This window comes from Pelodiscus sinensis, chromosome 23 (genome assembly GCF_052426305.1).
Source record: "Pelodiscus sinensis isolate ZL-2025 chromosome 23, ASM5242630v1, whole genome shotgun sequence".
Lineage (NCBI taxonomy): Eukaryota > Metazoa > Chordata > Testudines > Trionychidae > Pelodiscus > Pelodiscus sinensis.
This window is the reverse complement of record NC_143074.1, coordinates 2,888,419-2,903,452: the sequence shown is the minus strand read 5'-3', so window position 1 is coordinate 2,903,452 and position 15,034 is coordinate 2,888,419. Positions and strand designations below refer to the sequence as shown.

The 15,034-nt window shown below is 68.2% G+C and overlaps 1 protein-coding gene across 4 annotated transcripts in view; it reads right to left on the bottom strand.

The window, feature by feature from the left end:
• The window catches only part of LOC112547246 (uncharacterized), a 43,464-nt gene that overhangs the window by 4,877 nt on the left and 23,553 nt on the right, over nucleotides 1-15,034 (bottom strand). For 3 of the 4 annotated variants that reach the window (XM_075905644.2, XM_089772918.1, XM_075905647.2), the window contains 11 exons: nucleotides 14,342-14,423; nucleotides 13,063-13,278; nucleotides 12,677-12,817; nucleotides 10,510-10,676; nucleotides 9,671-9,783; nucleotides 8,308-8,426; nucleotides 7,770-7,930; nucleotides 7,288-7,400; nucleotides 5,138-5,262; nucleotides 4,526-4,741; nucleotides 3,827-3,931 (listed from right to left, as the gene is read on the bottom strand). In XM_075905644.2, coding sequence (XP_075761759.2) covers nucleotides 3,827-3,931; nucleotides 4,526-4,741; nucleotides 5,138-5,262; nucleotides 7,288-7,400; nucleotides 7,770-7,930; nucleotides 8,308-8,426; nucleotides 9,671-9,783; nucleotides 10,510-10,676; nucleotides 12,677-12,817; nucleotides 13,063-13,278; nucleotides 14,342-14,423 — 1,558 coding nt within the window. The remainder of the gene's footprint in view (nucleotides 1-3,826; nucleotides 3,932-4,525; nucleotides 4,742-5,137; nucleotides 5,263-7,287; nucleotides 7,401-7,769; nucleotides 7,931-8,307; nucleotides 8,427-9,670; nucleotides 9,784-10,509; nucleotides 10,677-12,676; nucleotides 12,818-13,062; nucleotides 13,279-14,341; nucleotides 14,424-15,034) is intronic. The other variant, XM_075905648.2, reaches the window with a different exon arrangement.

The following is a 15,034-nucleotide window of genomic DNA, read 5'->3' as shown; positions in this document are numbered from 1 at the left end:
TCCCAGCTGCTGGCAGAGAGCTCTGCCCCCCCCCCCCCGCTAGGGCATCAGGTCTCGGTGTAGCACTGCCCTGCCCCTCCTGGGAATGCCTCGGGCCAGGGAGCAGCGGGCAAGGGGGAAGCTGGGGCTGCCACCATCCACCGAGCCCGGTCTGCCAGCTGCCGCGGGCGCGACATTGGCACCTGCAGGAAGGGGGCTGGCAGCGCCCGGGGCCAGCTCTGGGCACCAGCTGCACAAGCCCTGCCGACGGGTGGGGATCGTGGGAATCGTTCCCCCGTCGGGGCCCTGGCCCGTCGCTCCGCCAGCGACAGCTCAGGGAGGCAAGAGCGTTGGCGAACACGCGCCTGGCCCCCGGCCCGCCGAGCCCAGAGCCAGAACCGGTGTAACCACCCTGGCGGGCGGGGGCGGGATTCCTCCGTCCTGCAGAACAGCCAGGGCTGTGACACTAATCCCCAGCAGGAATGTGCTAGGTGCCTTCCGCCACGCAGGCTTGCCCACGCACCACACCGCCCAGAGCGCGCGCACCACACCGCCCAGAGCGCACCGCACCGCCCAGAGCGCACCACACCTCCCAGAGCGCGCCACACCGCCCAGAGCATGCACACCACACTGCCCAGAGCGCACCGCACCGCCCAGAGCGCGCACCACACCGCCCAGAGCATGCACACCACACTGCCCAGAGCGCACCGCACCGCCCAGAGCATGCACACCACACTGCCCAGAGCGCACCACACCGCCCAGAGCATGCACACCACACTGCCCAGAGCGCACCGCACCGCCCAGAGCATGCACACCACACTGCCCAGAGCGCACCGCACCGCCCAGAGCATGCACACCACACTGCCCAGAGCGCACCGCACCGCCCAGAGCATGCACACCACACTGCCCAGAGCGCACCACACCGCCCAGAGCATGCACACCACACTGCCCAGAGCGCACCGCACCGCCCAGAGCATGCACACCACACTGCCCAGAGCGCACCGCACCGCCCAGAGCATGCACACCACACTGCCCAGAGCGCACCGCACCGCCCAGAGCATGCACACCACACTGCCCAGAGCGCGCACCACACCACCCAGAGCATGCACACCACACTGCCCAGAGCGCACCACACCGCCCAGAGTGCACCACACCGCCCAGAGCATGCACACCACACCGCCCAGAGCGCACCACACCGCCCAGAGCATGCACACCACACCGCCCAGAGCGCGCCACACCGCCCAGAGCGCACCACACCGCCCAGAGCTTGCACACCACACCGCCCAGAGCATGCACACCAAACCGCCCAGAGCGCGCGCACCACACCGCCCAGAGCGCACCACACCGCCCAGAGCGCACCACACCGCCCAGAGCGCACCACACTGCCCAGAGCATGCACACCACACTGCCCAGAGCGCACCACACCGCCCAGAGCATGCACACCACACCGCCCAGAGCATGCACACCACACCGCCCAGAGCTCACCACACCGCCCAGAGCGCGCACCACACCGCCCAGAGCGTGCACCACACCGCCCAGAGCGCGCACCACACCGCCCAGAGCGCGCGCACCACACCGCCCAGAGCGCGCGCACCACACCGCCCAGAGCGCACCACACCGCCCAGAGCATGCACACCACACCGCCCAGAGCGCGCGCACCACACCGTCCAGAGCGCGCGCACCACACCGTCCAGAGCATGCACACCACACTGCCCAGAGCGCGCACCACACCGCCCAGAGCGCACCACACCGCCCAGAGCGCGCGCACCACACCGCCCAGAGCGCACCACACCGTCCAGAGCATGCACACCACACCGCCCAGAGCGCGCACCACACCGCCCAGAGCATGCACACCACACCGCCCAGAGCGCACCACACCGCCCAGAGCATGCACACCACACCGCCCAGAGCGCACCACACCGCCCAGAGCGCGCGCACCACACCGTCCAGAGCGCACCACACCGCCCAGAGCGCACCACACCGCCCAGAGCGCGCGCACCACACCGCCCAGAGCGCACCACACCGCCCAGAGCGCGCGCACCACACCGCCCAGAGCGCGCGCACCACACTGCCCAGAGCGCACCACACCGCCCAGAGCGCGCACCACACTGCCCAGAGCGCGCGCACCACACCGCCCAGAGCGCGCGCACCACACCGCCCAGAGCGCGCCCACCACACCGCCCAGAGCGCACCACACCGCCCAGAGCGCACCCCACACTGCCCAGAGCGCGCGCACCACACCGCCCAGAGCGCGCGCACCACACCGCCCAGAGCGCACACCACACCGCCCAGAGCGCGCGCACCACACCACCCAGAGCGTGCGCACCGCCCAGAGCGTGCGCACCACACCGCCCAGAGTGCACCACACCTCCCGTCAACGGAGCTGCGTAGTCTAGACATACCCCAGGGCACAAATACCTCATCGTGGGCTCCCCAGTGCAGCGGGGAAAGGCGCAACACAGGCCAGGGGCTGGAACGCGCAGCTGGACAAATTCACAGTGGCCGTATGGCCTGGGTGCCGAACGAGGAGCCTACGGAACCCTTGGAACAACGGCCTGAGGGTCGCGGTGGATTCCCCCTCCCTGCCTGGACGCTCTTGTCACCGCCCTGCGCCAGGAGTGAGCGGGGGGCAGGTTTCCAGCCCCGGTTGTACTGGGGGGCGGGTTCCTGTTCGCAGGGCGCTTTCTGGCCCTAGAATGGGGGAATCTGAGCCTGTTGCTCCGTGGCTGAAGCCCAGCCGCTCCCAGCCGTTCTATCCAGCCGTTAGCTCCCTCCTCAAGCGCCCAGGTTACCCTTCCCCCACGGGTCAGGTCTTCGGGACCCTCGGCCATTTGGGGGCTTCCCCCGGGCCTCAGAGCTGGCCACAGAGCTCCCCGGAGCCTCGCAGAACGAGCCGGTTACCTCCCGGAAGCTCTCCTGAGGCTGCTGCGCCAGGGTAGCCGCGAGCTCGTCAGCGAAACCGCCGCTGCCCCGACGGCTGCTTCTCCCCGCAGGGCGGCTCACCCAGCTCCGCGAGTGGCCAGGGACGGGCGGCGCCGCCCAGCGCCGTGTGTGGACGGAGCGACCCAGAGTGCGGCTCTGGCCGTGCACACAGCGCTCCTCTGGAACCGCCCGCAAGGGTATTCCCCTCTCCCGCAGCTTCAGTCCCTGGCCCGGGGTGATCCCAGGCCCTTTGCGCGGCGGGCCAGCTGGCCAGTTCGGCCCCGGGCTGCGGCTGGGCGGGGGACTCTTCCTTCCCTCGCAGAGGACGCCGCACCCGCCGGGACCGAATTCCAGCCCGCTGGCGGCGCCGGGGCTAGCGAGGGGCTGGGCTGAGGTGGACGGTGGCTCCCAGCCATGTCTGGCAATGCAAGGCTGAGAGCGTTCGACCCCTGCCCCCCAAAGGCCCCCCCACAGCGCCCAACACACCCAGCCCCCTTCTCTCCCCCAGCACAGGCCGCGGAGGGCCAGGGCCCCCCAAAGGCCTCCCCACAGCGCCCAACACACCCAGCCCCCTTCTCTCCCCCAGCACAGGCCGTGGAGGGCCAGGGCCCCCCAAAGGCCTCCCCACAGCGCCCAACACACCCAGCCCCCTTCCCGCCCAGCACAGGCAGCGGAGGGCCAGGGCCCCCCAAAGGCCTCCCCACAGCGCCCAACACACCCAGCCCCCTTCTCCCCCCAGCGCAGGCAGCGGAGGGCCAGGGCCCCCCAAAGGCCTCCCCACAGCACCCAACACACCCAGCCCCCTTCTCCCCTGCAGCGCAGGCAGTGGCGAGCCAGGGCCCCCCAAAGGCCTCCCCCCCACAGCGCCCAACACACCCAGCCCCCTTCTCCCCCAGCGCAGGCAGCGGCGAACCAGGGCTCTCACCTTGGGTGGCCGACACCCGGACTCTGCCGCTGCAGTCACACAGGGGGGGCTCTGGGGGCGCCGAGTGGCTGTGACAGCGTGGGCCGCTCCACCCCTCGGCACAGACTGCAAGCAGAGAGGGGAGGGCGCTCAGCAGCCGGCACCCGCCCGGTGGCTGGGGGAGCAGAGCCGGCCTTCGGCCCCCGCCCAGAACTGCCCTCCCAGAGCGGAGCAAACATTGCGCAGACCCTCCTGCCCTGGCACCGGGGCCACGCCGTGCTGGGTCTGGCTGGCACCCCTGCTGGGCTTGGTACAGAATTCACAGGGCACGGGCTTCCCTAGCCCTACCTCTTCCCTCTCCCTCCCCACAATCCCAGCTCCCACTGGGTCTCTGCCCCACCCCTGGCCCAGAGGATGGACAGGGTAATACAGAGTCTCCCAGCTTGCCTTCCCGGCAGCTCAGCAGTGAATCTAGGGCTGGGGGAAACTGAGGCACGGATCGACGTGCTTCGCTGAGCCAAGGGCACACAGCAGGTCAGTGGCAGCGCTAGCACTAGAGTCCCCAGGCTGGATTCTCTCCGCCCTGCACCAACACCTGGCACGCCCCTGGCAGGGTGTCCGAGACTCCACAGGGAGCCTGGCAGGGCAGGAGGCGACCAAGGCCCTGCGACCTCTCTGCAGATGAGGACAGGAGGCATCCGAGTGGGGATCTGCCCTTACTGGTCCACACGTGGAGCGTGGAGTTGGGTCTCGAGAGGATGCCAGCCAGGGAGCCGATCAGGTAGAAGCTTGTCCCAGCCTGCCAGACGGCCGCGCACGCGCTCCTGTCACGGAGGCACTCCTGCTTGGCCTGCTCCAGGCTCTCGGCAGAGGGGTGCAGGGACGCCGGGTCTCCCGCCAGGCCCCGGCCACGCTGCTCCACAAACCACTCGGTCGCTGGGGAAGCAGAGGGGAGACGCAACGTCGCCGGGTCTCGTGGGAAACACTTGCCTTGGCAGAGACGCGGCTGGGAGCCACGGGCCACCTCCCTCAGCACAGCCCCACACTGGCTCCTGGCGTGCGGCCCAGCGGGAGGCGACGGCCCTGCAGCGCGTGACAGCGACCAGGAACCGAAACCCGGAGCCGCCCAGGGAGCCCAGCCCAGCGCTGTCTGTGCAGCCCCAGCCAGCAGTAAAGGCCAAAGGGGCGGCAGGGCCCGGGCAGCGCAGGAGGATGCTTACGGCCGCGGGGCCGGAGGACGTGTGAGCAGCCGCAGGGAAAGTCGATGCAGAGAGCCGCTAGCCGGCTCCTGCCAAGCCAGCATGGGGCTCAGGCCCTGGGCCCGTCCCTTACCCTCGCTGCTCTTGCAGAGGAACGGCTTTCTCTCCTCGCAGCCGGCGTCCGCGAGAAGCCCGCTGGCCGTGTCCAGCCACACGCAGTCCTTCGGGCCGCCGTCCGCCAGGTCGTCCCGCAAGTGCCTGCAGAGAGGAGCAGCAGAGCTTGTGCGACGGGCAGCCCCGGACGCCGCTAAGCCCGGGCCCCTCCAGCCAGCGCTGCCCACCACTCCTCCCTGGCGGGGGCCTAGCTGCCTGGCAGGCTTCTCTCGGGCAGGAGGGTGGCACCTCCCAGGCGACCCTGGCCCTGCCTGCCCCTGGCTCCAGAGCGAAGCTGCACTAGGCTCTCTCTGACGCTCCCTGCCCCCGCACAGTTATCTGTGGCACACACACACACACGCACGCACACGCACACACACACACGCACACACACACACGCACGCACACACACACACACACACGCACACACACACACACGCACACACACGTACACACACGCACACACACACACGTGCCCCGAGCCACTGATCGCTGAGGAATCTTTTCACCTGGGCACCCTGGACGGGCAACCAGCCGCCTGCTCCAGCTTGATTGACTAGGGACCTTTAAAGCTGGGGGGCCATCAAGTGGCAATGCTGGGAACTGACACTGACACATCCAGGAGCTAGGCCCTGTGCCCAGCGCGCTCCAGCCCTGCCAACCCGCGGCTCCCCGCTTCATAGCCACGTCCCCCCCACCCGCCGATACAGATGGGAGCATCCACGGCTCCCCGCTTCATAGCCACGCCCCCCCGCCCGCCGATACAGATGGGAGCATCCACGGCTCCCCGCTTCATAGCCACGTCCCCCCCCGCCCGCCGATACGGATGGGAGCATCCACGGCTCCCCGCTTCATAGCCACGTCCCCCCCGCCCGCCGATACGGATGGGAGCATCCACGGCTCCCCGCTTCATAGCCACGTCCCCCCCGCCCGCCGATACGGATGGGAGCATCCACGGCTCCCCGCTTCATAGCCACGTCCCCCCCCCCCCGCCCGCCGATACGGATGGGAGCATCCACGGCTCCCCGCTTCATAGCCACGTCCCCCCCGCCCACCGATACAGATGGGAGCATCCACGGCTCCCCGCTTCATAGCCACGTCCCCCCCTGCCCGCCGATACGGATGGGAGCATCCACGGCTCCCCGCTTCATAGCCACGTCCCCCCCGCCCGCCGATACGGATGGGAGCATCCACGGCTCCCCGCTTCATAGCCACGTGCCCCCCGCCCACCGATACAGATGGGAGCATCCATGGCTCTCCGCTTCATAGCCACGTCCCCACCGCCCGCCGATACAGATGGGAGCATCCACGGCTCCCCGCTTCATAGCCACGCCCCCCCACCCGCCGATACAGATGGGAGCATCCACGGCTCCCCGCTTCATAGCCACGTGCCCCCCCCCCACCCGCCGATACAGATGGGAGTATCCATGGCTCCCCGCTTCATAGCCACGCCCCCCCCGGCCACCGATACAGATGGGAGCATCCACGGCTCCCCACTTCATAGCCATGCCCCCCCCCCCCCCCGGCCACCGATACAGATGGGAGCATCCACGGCTCCCCGCTTCATAGCCATGCCCCTTCCCCCACCAATACAGATGGGAGCATCCACGGCTCTTGGGCAGACACAGACGCGGGGTGGGGACACATGCACCTGCATGGGGCTCTCTCTAGAGAACTGCCCCAAATCAGCCCCAGTGCAGATCTCCGAGCAAACCCCCCAGCCTTGATCTGAAAGGGGCCAGCGATGGAAATTCCACCGAGCGCTGCCGGGAAGCTCTGGGGGAAGGGGGCGGCCCTGCCCCGAGCAGCAGGAACGCATGCAGCGCGCTTACGCAGTGCGCCCCTTGGCCCCCGTGCGGCTAGACCACAGACAGCCGCCAGGGCCAGCACCCCCAGCTGGGATTCCGGGGGAAGCTTTTCGGATGAGTGTTACCCCTAGCGGGGGGGCCCAAACACCCGCCCTGTTGGAAGGGCCTGGCCTGGCCTCTTCCGGGGCAGCTCACTGGGCGGAATGGACGGTGTCTGCTCCGGACTCCTGGTGCCTCTGCCTGGCCAGGACTCGGACAGGCCCTGCCACGACAGCATCCACGGAGGGCCCGTGGCAGCAGTGCCAGGAAGCCAGGCGCTCACTCTGCAAGCTGCCTGGCGATGGGCTCTCCCGTCGTCCACTGAAACACCGATTCCTCCGTCTGATCGTTCAGGCCTGTCCAGAAGGGCCCCTGGAAGTGGGAACAGACCCAGTCCTGGAAGGAAACGGGCCGGCTCAGGACTCTCGCGCACGGTGCCTGGGCAGCCTTCTGCAGACAGCCGGGCCCAGCGTCCTCGCCTAGGGACTAGGGCCAGCTCTGCGGTTGGGTGCAGGTTCGGAAGCAGTGGCCTGGCTGACAGATGGGGCCTGTTTCCTACACGCACAGTTACAATCAGCCTGTTCCAGCCCTGTCCCGTTCCTCCCAGCCGGGGCTACGCTGGGGGTGCAGAACCCCGTGAGCTCGGCTACACAGGCAGACATGCGGCTAGCCCCACGTTTAACCCACTAAAGGGGGGGCGGGGATGGAGCAGCTGCCCCACCCGCTGGGGCCCGGTTGCTCCCCTCCCCACCGGCAGGGTCACACCTTCTCCTGGCGGGAGGCCAGGTACAGCAGCTCGGTCTGCCTGAACCGCCGACACACTCGCAGCCCCTCCTGCCAGGTGCTGGCCAAGGACGCGTCCCAGTAGTAGCAGCTGCCGTTCCAGTGTCGCCAGCCAGGCTCTGTGGGGCAGCGGCTCCAGGGAGCTGCATGGAGAAAACCCTGGGAGTCAGGCCGTCCGGAGCCCCGTCCACAGGCCACAGGCCACCTCTGAGCACAGCTCCCGGGAGCCTTCAGCCCACTCCCTGGTGTGGACGGGGCACATTCCCTGCCAAGCCTGGCACAGCAGCCAGGGCACCTCACCCCCCACCCACAGAGCCAGCACTGGGGACTGGGGAGCTGCCCCCCTCCAGTCCTTGGGCTGCCCCATGAGCCCCCCCTGCCCTTGGGGCTGGCACAGGAGACCAGCTGCCAGAGCAGGCACTGCCGCGTGGTGAGTGGCACCGAGTCTGGCCGGTGCCCCAAGCCGCCCTGAGCATCCCGGTGCTGAATTCTCCATCCGGGCTGCACGGCGGGTACTTACCCTCGGCTCCTTCGCACACCCAGGGCTTGAGTCCTGAGCAGTTGGAGACGACCAGGCCAGGCTGCCCAGGGGCGCTGATGCCCAGGCAGCCCCCCGGGGGGAGTGGCACCCCGGCCAGCCTGAGGGGAAGCACAGACAGTCTCTCCACAGCAGCCGGGGCCTTGCCACACCGGGCGGAGCAGGGCAGGGAGCTGGGGCAGCTCACACCCTCAGGAGCCCCACCCTGTGGGACTGGCCACTGCCTCAGCCCACCCGAGACACACGGAAAAACGGGGCACCTCTCCCTGGGCACGTGGGCCTCCTGATGGGGGCAGGGAGAGCAGGGCTCAGGCGGCACCTTGGCCCCTAAAGAAAGGAGAAGGCTTCCATAGGCGGGGGGAGAAACATCCCAGTGGCCAGATACATACCCCAGGCCCCTGGCCCCATGGCGACGGAGGGAAAGAAAGCACCTGGCCCCATGCATGAGGGGAAGAAATGACCCAGGCCCCCAGCCCCATGGGTGGGGGGGCAAAGGAGGATGCCACCCCATGTGCCGATCCAGGCCTGGATTAACTCTTCTGGGGGCCCAGGGCTATTAGATTTTGTGGGGGCTCCTAGGCTCCAGGGTGGGGCCAAAAATGAGGGGTTCTGAATGCAGAAGAAGGCTCCAGGTTGGGGTGTGGGCTCTGGGGATGAGGTTTGGGGTGCAGGCGGGGAATCCAGGCTGGGGCAGAGGGGCTTGGAGTGAGGCAGGGACCCAGGGCTGGAGTTGGGGTGCAGGGTCTGGGCAGGAATCGGGGTGCAGGAAAGGGCTCAGGGTTGGGGCAGAGGGTTGGGGTCGGGGTGCTTACCTGGGGCAGCGCTCCTTTGTTGGCACAGGCTCAGGGAAAGGACAGGGGGTGCTGCCCACTGCGGCTGCCATGCGCTGGCCTGCAGGGCACCACCCCCCACAGCTCCCAGGGGCAGCAATTGCCAGCCAATGGGAGCTGCGGAGGCGTAACCTGCAGGCTAGAGCATTTGAGGCAAGGCAGCTCCAGCCTAGCCGAGGGGGGGGGGGAATGGCAGTGCACAGAACCCCTCCCCCAGCCAGGCAGGGCCAGATAACATGCAGGGGCTTGCGTACCCGCAGCCCAGAGCCTGGGGACATGATCTGCACCTACAGTCCCTCGCCTGCCTTTGGAGCACCAGCCGCCCCAGCCGCTGGCCGCACGGTGGGACTGGCTGGAGAGAGCCCCAGGTCTCAGTGGGGCAAGCCCCAGCCGGGGTGTGAGGGATACCCCCAGCTATTACTGCCCTGCCCTGCCTGTGCGGGGTAGCCCCTTCCCACAGGAGCACACCCAGGCCCCCTAGCAGGCCCCTCTGGCACCGTCAGCCCCTGGCTCACCAGGCGGCCGCACCATCCATGTGCTGACCCGCCGCCCACGTCCAGCGGCCGTCGCCGTCTAGGTTGTTGAGCCCGATCCAGCTGTCCCTCTGCACCATGGCTGCCAGCCAGGCCTGCGTGGAGCCAGCCGCGGGTTAGTGCAGGGCCCAGCTCCGCGCTCGGGCTCAGCAGTGCTTGGGGGGGCCCAGGGCAGCCCACGAGGAAGGAGACCAGGAGGACAAGTCCAGGGCAGGGGTGGGTCAGCCAGGAGGCACTTACCCTGCCCCGCGGCCCCTTGAAGCTCCTTCCTGGCTCCCTGGCACCCTGAGCACATCCTGGGGGGTGGGGTGTAGGTCACAGAGTGTATCCCTCCCCCTCCCCCGCACTGAGAGGGGACTGCCCCGGAGCCTCCCCACTCTACCTGCTGGGCACATTGCTGTTCCCCCGCCCCTTCCCCCTGGGCCAGCTCCAGCCAGGCCATGCTCCACGTCACCCATGAGGGAAGCAGCCAGCAGCCACGGGCCCCGAGCACGGGAAGGATGCGCTGGATGCGAGGGGACAGCTCAGCCACACAAGGACAGGCCAGTGCAAGCCCCCCCCCCTCCCTGCCAAGCCAGCTGGGGGCAGTGCGAACGCTCAGCTGGCCTCTTGCCTCTCCCAAGAGGCACTGGCTGGGGGAAATGCGGAGGGGCCCCAGGATGGTCCGTAAGCAGACCCTGGGAACAGGAGACCTTCCTCTGCACCCGAGGGAGCAGCCAGGCGTCGGAGTCAGGAAGCCCCCTCGGCTTCCTCCCTGCGTCCCAGTGTTGTGCTCTAGGAAGGGCCCCGGGGTGCTGCCTCAGGCTGCACTTCTCAGGTACCTTCTCCTCCAGGCTGTCGAGAGCCAGCAGCCCCACGCCTTCTCCAGCGGCGCTGCAGGCTGCCTCCGCCTGCTGCCACGTCTTGGCCTCGCTCTCCTCCACGTAGTAGCAATGTCCGTCCCAGTACCACCAGCCAGCGCGCCCAGGGCACCTCCCGCTGACCAGACCTGGCGAGGCAACCAGGAGATGGCTCCTGCTCCTCACCAGGCCCATGGCCACTGGGCCAGGGCCTGCAGCCCTCGCCCACTGACCTGTCTGCACCAGCCCAAGGCTGGGGCAGAGTCAGAAACCAATCTCTGTCCCGACTCCCACTCCCAGCCCCCGTCCCCTCACAGACACTCCCTGGAGCAGCCACTAGCCAGGCCGGGCAGAAGCCAGGGCAAAGGCGGGCTGTGACCCTGGTCACGTCTGGCTCACACCCTCCACGTATGCACCGAACGTGCCTTGCGGTGCCACAGGAGAGCGAGCGACGCCCTCGTTACTCACAGCATGTAAAGGGCAGGCGCTAACCTGTCACGTGACCTTATGAGTCCATGCGCCTGGCGCTTTGAGAACGTGTTTGAGACCAGACAGCCCAGCCCAGGAAAGGAGACAAATGTGCCTGTCCCAGACAAAGGGACGTGGTGCCCTCCGTTGACAGACTAGCAGCACACAAAGCCTGGGGAAACCGGGGGGTTGTCCTGCTCCCGAACCCAAGAGACAGAATTAACATGGCTGCCGCCCCCAGGGCCTGCGTCCGGGCCCCTCCTGACTTGTAAGACACGTCCCTGTGGGGCAGGGACACCTCGCTGCCCTTCACCTCTGCAGACCACGCGAGCCGATGGCCGTGCTGGGGCCCAGCCAGGCCGGCCTCTGGGAAGCTGGCAAGGAGACTGGAGATGACAGAAACAGCCCACCCCTGCCTCTTGCTGGTAAGGGCGTCCTGCACCGGGACGTGTTCTCACCAGCGCCGTGGTGCCAGGCGGGAGGCCGGAGCCAGAGGCTGGGCCTGCCATGCCCCTGACGCCGGCTGCCAGCCACGCTACTCCTGGGGAATACGGGAGGGAGCAGAGCACACAGGCCACAGGCCAGAGCTGCCCCTGCACTCTCGGCCGGGGCTGCAGCCAGGGTGTCCCGGAGGGGGCGCTTCCTTGTGCCCTGAGTCCCAGACTCCCCTTGTGCCCTGGAGCAAGAAGCCAGATGGGCAGGGGGTTCTCCTCTCCGGGGCGAGTGGGGGGGGCGGCCGCAGGGCTGGTCACTCGGCCCAGCTCCGTTCATCTCCTTTCTCCTGGGCTCCACCCCTTCCATCCCTAGGTCACAGAATGGAGATACCTCCCCCATTGCCCTGCCTGAGCACACTGCCCCCCCGCCCTCCTGTGCTGCCCCCCGCCCGCACACACTGCACCCCGCCCGCACACACAGCCCCCACCCATCCACACTGCCCCCCGCCCTCCCGTGCTGCCCCCCACCCATCCACACTGCTGTGGGGAAAATCAAATAACTCCAATTGTGTCAAAGAGGGGACTGTGCAGAAATCAAAACTCTCTGAAAGAAAACAGCTGGAAGGGTTAAAAGTTTTCCAGGCCTCTCTCCCTGTAACAGAGAGAAATCAAATTAACTCTAACCCTATCTCAAGTTCATGGATACTCCTAGTCTGTCACAATTTGTCATGTAAACCCTTATCTTTGTCACAGTTTGCCTTGTAAACCCTTATCTTTGTCACAGTTTGCCTTGTAGACTCCTCCACTCCACATTCTCATATGGCTTTGTTCTGTAAAACTTACGTCTAGCTCTCCTGGGGGGAACAGAAGTCTCAGAGTGCTTCTGCTGAGACTTTGATATGTTAAAGAAGAACAATCCACAACTGAGCTGTCTAAGCATTCTGTATAAAGGATCCCTGAATCTGTCTGTCAGGGCTGCTGCTTCACTCTTGGTGTAACAGCCTGCATGCATGCATCATAAAGTTTTCTCTTCTAGGTTTCTCTCCTGCCTCACTGATTTGACCTCCGGCCTCGGACCCTTCTGGGGGCTCTGTACCCCAGGGGAGCGAGATTTCCCCCTCACTGCCCCCCACTTGCACACGCTGCCCCCACCCATCCACACTGCCCCCCACCTGCCCGCGTTGCCCCCACCCATCCACGCTGCCCCCCGCCCGTGCTGCCCGGTGTGAGAAGGGCTGCACTGTTACCGTGGAGACAGGATGGGCCCACGCTGCGCACACAGCTCAGCATCCCTTCGCAGCGGCCGCTCAGGGGGTTCCAGGTGCGAGGGCGGGGACAGGGCAGGCAGGGCCTGGCGCACCCCGCGCCGTGATAGCCAGGGGAGCAGGCTGCAAAACAAGCCCAGGCGCTCAGCGCCACCGTGGTGACGGGCCCCGTCCTGCTCTCGCTTGGGCGGCACTTTACCAGCGACTGGCGGAGCCGGAGCGGCCAGGCCCGGCCTGGAGAAGCCATGACAGGGATCCAGTCTTCCCGACGCCCCAGAGCCCCAGCACCCGGGTCTGAGCCCACGGGGGGAAGCGCCCCGCCTCACGGCCGCCCTCTGGCACCCGCCCGCCCCGAGTGGCCTCGCCACCTGACTTGACGTAGAGGGTGACGCCGGAGCCAGGGCTGTCGACGAGCACGGTCCCGTTGACGGTGTAGTAGGCGCCATCCCGCCGCACCACCCCGGTGCAGTTCTCTCGCTGCAGGAAGCAGGAGTCGGTGGCTGCCCCCAGTGAGGCATGGCTCTGCCACGCAAAGGCCTTGAAGGACACCAGCAGCTTCTCTCGAAGAGCCGGCAGCCGCACGTCTGCAGAGAGGGGTCCCCACAGCCCCTGTGAGTGACAGCCTCCCTGCCCACCCCCTGCACCCTCCCACTCCCTGCACCCACAGCTCCCCGACCCACACCCACAGCCTCACTGCACCACAGCCCCCCGGCCCACCCCCTGCGCCCGCCCGTGCCCTGCACCACAGCCCCCCGGCCCACACCCACAGCCTCAGCCTCCCTGCCCACCCCCTGCACCCACCCACTCCCTGCACCCACAGCTCCCCGACCCACACCCACAGCCTCAGCTTCCCTGCACCCACAGCCCCCCCGGCCCACCCCCTGCGCCCGCCCGTGCCCTGCACCACAGCCCCCCGGCCCACACCCACAGCCTCAGCCTCCCTGCCCACCCCCTGCACCCACCCACTCCCTGCACCCACAGCTCCCCGACCCACACCCACAGCCTCAGCCTCCCTGCCCACCCCCTGCACCCACCCACTCCCTGCACCCACAGCTCCCCGACCCACACCCACAGCCTCAGCCTCCCTGCCCACCCCCTGCACCCACCCACTCCCTGCACCCACAGCTCCCCGACCCACACCCACAGCCTCAGCCTCCCTGCACCCACAGCCCCCCCGGCCCACCCCCTGCGCCCGCCCGTGCCCTGCACCACAGCCCCCCGGCCCACCCCCTGCGCCTGCCCGTGCCCTGCACCACAGCCCCCCAGCCCACACCCACAGCCTCCCTGCCCACCCCTGCGCCCGCCCACCCCCTGCACCCACAGCCCACTGGCCCACCCCCTGCACCCGCCCACTCCCTGCATCCACAGCCCCCTGGCCCACACCCACAGCCTCAGCCTCCCTGCCCATCCCCTGCCCCTACCCACCCCCTGCATCCACAGCCCCCTGGCCCACGGCCTCAGACTCCCTGCCCACTTCCACAGCCTCAGCCCCGCTGCCCCTACAGGCATGTGGGGGGGGCTCTGCTTGGCGATCCCTGCTAGATCCCTGCTGCGGGAGCACGGAGAATGGGAACCGCCCTCCCCCTGAGCTCCTGGCCCCCGCCCAAGAGCAGAGAAAGATGCCCACAGGGAGGCCAATGCTCTGACCTTCGGCTCGCTGGCAGGACCAGAGAGAGCCGGAGGGGCAGGGCGCCGCAGGGCCTCGCCCGCCAGAAGGGGTCCCGCAGAGCTGCAAGAAGCAGAACGTGAGGGTGCCGCGCTGCAGAAATCTCCCCTAGGGCTAGTGCTGCCCTGCCGGCCGCTGGGCCCGCCCAGGCCAGAGCTCTGAGCTGAGGAAGGCGGAGGCGAGAGCTTGTTCTTCTGAAGAACGTGTTCCAGGCCACGCCCAGGCCTGCGCTGACCGACCCCTGGCGCCTCCCGTGCCTTGCTGCACACAGCCGCCCCAGACTGGCCCCTTGCAGCCGCCCTGGGCTGAGCACAGGCATCGCCTTCTTGGGTGTGCGGCGGAACGAGCCTCGCCCGTGTCCATGCAGCACCAGCCGTGTGCCGCGGGAGGTGTGCAAGCCGTGTGCCGCGGGAGGTGTGCAAGCCGTGTGCCGCGGGAGGTGTGCAAGCTGTGTGCCACGGGAGGTGTGCAAGCCGTGTGCCGCGGGAGATGTGCAAGCCGACGCTGCGCTGCTTCCGCTCCCGTTGTCCACACGCAGGGCTGGGGTTTGTATTGGGAGTTACGAGTCGTGGCTCTGCGCTTGAGTTGCTACCGTTTGCTTCTGGGAGAGGCACACGGCCCCGCTCCTGCGAACGCTCGCGCGGAAAGCAATACGCACTGACAACGGGCCCCAC